At 39.8% G+C, this 4,676-nt stretch overlaps 1 protein-coding gene across 1 annotated transcript; it reads right to left on the bottom strand.

The window, feature by feature from the left end:
* Positions 1-1,222: 1,222 nt before the first annotated feature.
* On the bottom strand, positions 1,223-3,461 carry LOC124550903 (raf homolog serine/threonine-protein kinase Raf). The gene has a single exon (XM_047125688.1). The coding sequence runs from the start codon at positions 3,456-3,458 to the stop codon at positions 1,254-1,256; it is 2,205 nt and encodes a 734-aa protein (XP_046981644.1). The 5' UTR covers positions 3,459-3,461; the 3' UTR covers positions 1,223-1,253.
* Positions 3,462-4,676: the final 1,215 nt, after the last annotated feature.

The following is a 4,676-nucleotide window of genomic DNA, read 5'->3' as shown; positions in this document are numbered from 1 at the left end:
AAATAGATACAGTTACAGTGAAATTCCTTTGTTCCTTATAAATATATTTCTTTATAATCCGCATAATCTTATGAACATTAGGTCTATGCTGGAACACACATGCTGCCAATGCAAATGATAGCACTGGCTCTTTATTAATCCCATCATATAAATTCCTAAAGGGAGAGTTATGAGAAAAATGTGTCCTGTTTTCATTTCATATCCTGTATCTGGCATTCACTTATAAGCTGTCAAACAAGAGACCAGCTATCTGTTCTAATCTATTATGAACTCTCAGTGTAGCAGTATTTTACACCATTGTCACATAAATCAAATAATGCAACTCAAGAATGTGATCATTAAAAATGTGGGAAGATAATGGGCCCCCAGTAGTGTGATGGACACAAGTGACACACACACTATTGGTATTTTCTGCAATTATAACTACCTCTGAGCCTGAGGGAGCACTTCAGATGACCAATAAACAACAGTCTTCATATTTACTAAGACTCAATGCCATTTTCTGCATTTTTATCTCTCAGTTCAGCAGTGAGAGAATGAAAGGATTTATGAATAAAGATAGTTGTACACAATTTCATCTATTAACACACTACAATCCGCCGAACAGATTAAGATGTCCCTTCTCGTCCCACATTTTAATTTTCAGTAAATAATTTTTGTCTTATTTATGAATAATAAATATAATTATGCATGCAATTTAACTTTTCAAAGTACTTGCCCTTGGATGGGCTATACTGCATTTTTACCTCCTTAAATACATTCATACAGAAATGTCTTAACTAGTGCTTTGAGAAAATGTAGCTAGCAAGCAATGAAATAGCACTGAAGAAGAGTAAAGAATTCATGCACACTACTACATACTAGGTATTTGACAAGAAAAATCCTAGCTTTATAAGTCCAACTTGCTGGCATAAATACTGAGAGATTAGAATGGCACTGGTTTTTTAGGAATTATTCAAAAGATCTATTCGTTTATCACAATTCTTTGGCAGATGAGGAAGATTGCATATATGCAAGTACTGTGCAGGCACAATTGCTAAATTCTACTCTGAACATTCTACTGTTGAAGACAATTGTGAAAAATAATTCCACAGTCATATTCAAATGATTTACGTTATTTTAGTATGGAAAGCTATGTTGTTCTACACAGCAATCGAGAAAAGTTAAAAAAAAAAAAAAAAAAATAAAAAAAAATAAAAAAAAAAAATAGTAAAGGGGAAAAAGGAAAAGAAATTTACTACAGTCAAAGACAATTAAATGATACCACCAACAGAAAATGGAAAAGCTCCAAATTGAGAATTGATCGGGGTCTTAGGAGAGGCACACATATACAAAAAGTCATCTGACTGAAGCTGAGTACGGTTCAGGGTAGGTTCTGATGCTGATCTGTGTATTTTTGGTAATGACTGAAGAGCACTTTCTAATGAAGCAAGAATCTGTCTAAATAGAGGACGTTCATCCCTGTTCAATTTGATACAGTCCTCTGTAAGCCTACGAAGTGCTTTAGGAGTATCAGATCGCAAGTTATTGAGATCAGGTCGCAAATAGCCCCTACCAACCATGAACAAAATTTGATCTTTGTTATTTATGTTAGAGTATGGCAACTGACCAGCCAACAGTTCATACAGCACAATACCAAAGGCATAGACATCAGACTGGAAACTATAAGGGCTATCTTCTTGCATTCTGATAACTTCAGGTGCCATCCACAAAATAGAACCTGAGGGCTGTTGGAACTGTTGTGATCCAGACCACCTTGTTTTGACGGTGGCCAGTCCAAAATCACCTATTTTAACTGTGAGATCATCATGAAGGAATATATTGTTGCTCTTCAAGTCTCTGTGTATAATGTTTTTTGCATGGAGGTAGTCCATACCCTGCGCAGTTTGCCTCCCAATTTCAATAAGAGTCAATAACTCAAACTTTGTTTCTATCACATGTAAATGTTTGTACAAACTGGAACCTTCACACCACTGGGTAACTATTGCCAGCTGTGGCTTGCTCACACAACCCATAAAAAGTAGGATGTTTACATGTCGAGTCTTCCGCAGGACAGCCACCTCGTTCTTGAAAGCCTGTAGTTGTGTAGGTGTGGGATCTTTCACATTGAGTGTCTTCACAGCAACTGGACCATGCCAATGTCCCTTGTATACAGTTCCAAAGGAACCCGAACCAATCCGAGGACCAATGAGAATCTCGTCCGCAGGAATCTCCCAATCCTCTATTGATTCTCGTGGAGGTCTCACCTTGTTACCACTCTCGTCGGCAGAACGTGCACGTGGTCTCCATGGTCGAAGAGTATTTGTTGGAGAAGCCTGGGCACTCTGGCTGTGGGATGGCTTTGTTGGACTGCCACCAGGACTGCATGTAGCACCTTGTCCACTGGTGCCTCCGAGGCCCTGGTGAATACCCACTGCCGACCGTGCCACACGACCTGCAAACTCATCCAGCAATGGACCTTCCACACCATGACCCACAAGGTTGTAACAAACGTTGGGGGCTGAGCTGGATCTCTCTCGAGCACCCAATGCTGGAGGGTGACGACGAGGCACTGACTGGCGTTGGGAGTGTGTTGACACATGCGAAGAACCAAAATCTGATGAAGTCTGCAAAATGCCAGCAGATGTCACAGGATTCTGGGCTAGTAAGATGCGGTAGTACGTGTCCTGCATGCGCACCTGTTGACACAATGCTGGAACACCAGTAGCGCATCGCTGATGAAAGCGGTAACCACAAGTCCTGCAGTAAAATCCTTGGAACAGCAAGCGTGTACAACACTCACAAAATGCCAGAGAAAAAAACGTTTTCCTTACAAAATTGTGAGATATACTTGTCGTAATTGAAAACCTGTCTAGAATTTCAACGGTGATTTCTTCGCCCTCCAATGAGGATATGTCTGCCTCCCATGGAATGGAAATCTTACTTTGACCTCTGTACACTACGCACATTTCGGGAGTGAGCTTACGTAGTTTTAACGCTTTCGCCAATGCTTCCCTAAGAGTTTGGCCTGGTCTCACTTGCACTGTTGTTCTCTGCTGATTAGGTAGATGGGCACGCACCACTGACTTAAGAGGAGATCTTGGTACTAGTTTTGGAGAACTGTCACCACCACAACCACTGTTATTGTTACTGAAACCACTACGTTCACTTATATCCTGCGGGCTTTCACGTCCATTACTAAGTTGTTCGATTAATTCGTGTTCTTTTGCTTGGAACTCGTAAAGTTTGCTGGTCAATTCTTGGTACTCTGTCAGATACATTGACGGAGGATGCTGAAAACCTGCGAATTTTGCGTTGAGTGCGTCGATATTTTCGCGGGTCAGACGAATCATACTTTGAATGTTGTGAAGCTCGTCGTGCCTTGGATCAACATCTTCGGCTTCTGTAGACTTCGATGGGCTATTTAACGATAATGTAGGAACTGTTCCATTAAACCTAGTCTCCCTTATGACTGCCATTTTCTCACCTATGTCACTGCCTTCTAGATAGTTTGTACTGGACCTTCAACTGATGCAGGTAAATAACAAAGACGTTCGCTACTACAAAATAACGATGGCGAAAAGAGAACACATTTTATTTACAGTGAAATGTAACATTTGAAAGTAATGATAAATATTTCACGACGAATATACTAGTTTGTACCGCTCGTATGATTATATCTCCTGTGTCTCACAAATAAGAATACTGTATTCTGCAACTAGTTAATACTGGATTTCATTTCCAGATACTGCATATCGTCTATATTTAAATGTAATTGCTACAGTTGATACTGCGAAAGAGAAAGCATACACGCAAGATGGGTTAAATGTTAATGGAACCAACTGGTCTAGCTACGACTCAAAAATTTATTTGCACTGGGCGACTGATTGCTATGTCGTATACAGTACAGGAATGTAGGGCCTCCCACATCGATAATAAGAGTATGCAGAACACATCTAGAGTACTACTATATAACAGTGAAGCATAACTAAACATCATCTACAGTAAAACATGACATCTCACTATTATGAGACGATATAAACACTTATATCTTTTGTGAATAATTATATAATTTCATATTTTTTATCAACCACTTATCATGAAGACCTACAAAATATGGTGTACAATAAGAAGACAGTAGAAAATTCAGACCAGAGTAACTTCAGCGTAGTGAAACACAATGGTATCATTTTTAATAAAACTGAAGAAGTAGAAGACATTTTTAACGGCATCCCAAACTGGGTGTAGTAGCTCTATTGATGAGGCCTTGGCGCTGTTTTAAAGAACGTGTCCCTCAGATGTCATGTACAGTTTCAAATGTCACTGGTGTCACTGTAAATGAAATTGACGGGAAATAAGAGAAATAAGAACTAAAAACTCCACTGACATTGATGACAGACCTGTCAAAATTCTTAGACAGTTTTATCATCTTCTAAGTGGGAAACTTTGGTATGCTTTTAATGAATCGCAAAAACGTGGACTTAAGTATGCCACCGTTAAAACGTGTTGTAAAAACAGTGATAAAATGGAAGCAACTAGTTATCATTCAGTTTCCGTTCTAATATGCTTCTGACAACTTGTTCACTGAAGGTCAGTTGACCACTTAAGGCCGGACGGAGTGGCCGAGTGGTTAAAGGCGCTACAGTCTGGAACCGCACGACCGCTACGGTCGCAGGTTCGAATCCTGCCTCGGGCAT

This window comes from Schistocerca americana, chromosome 1 (genome assembly GCF_021461395.2).
Source record: "Schistocerca americana isolate TAMUIC-IGC-003095 chromosome 1, iqSchAmer2.1, whole genome shotgun sequence".
In the NCBI taxonomy this organism is placed as follows: Eukaryota; Metazoa; Arthropoda; class Insecta; order Orthoptera; family Acrididae; genus Schistocerca; species Schistocerca americana.
This window is presented reverse-complemented; position numbering and strand designations above follow the sequence as displayed.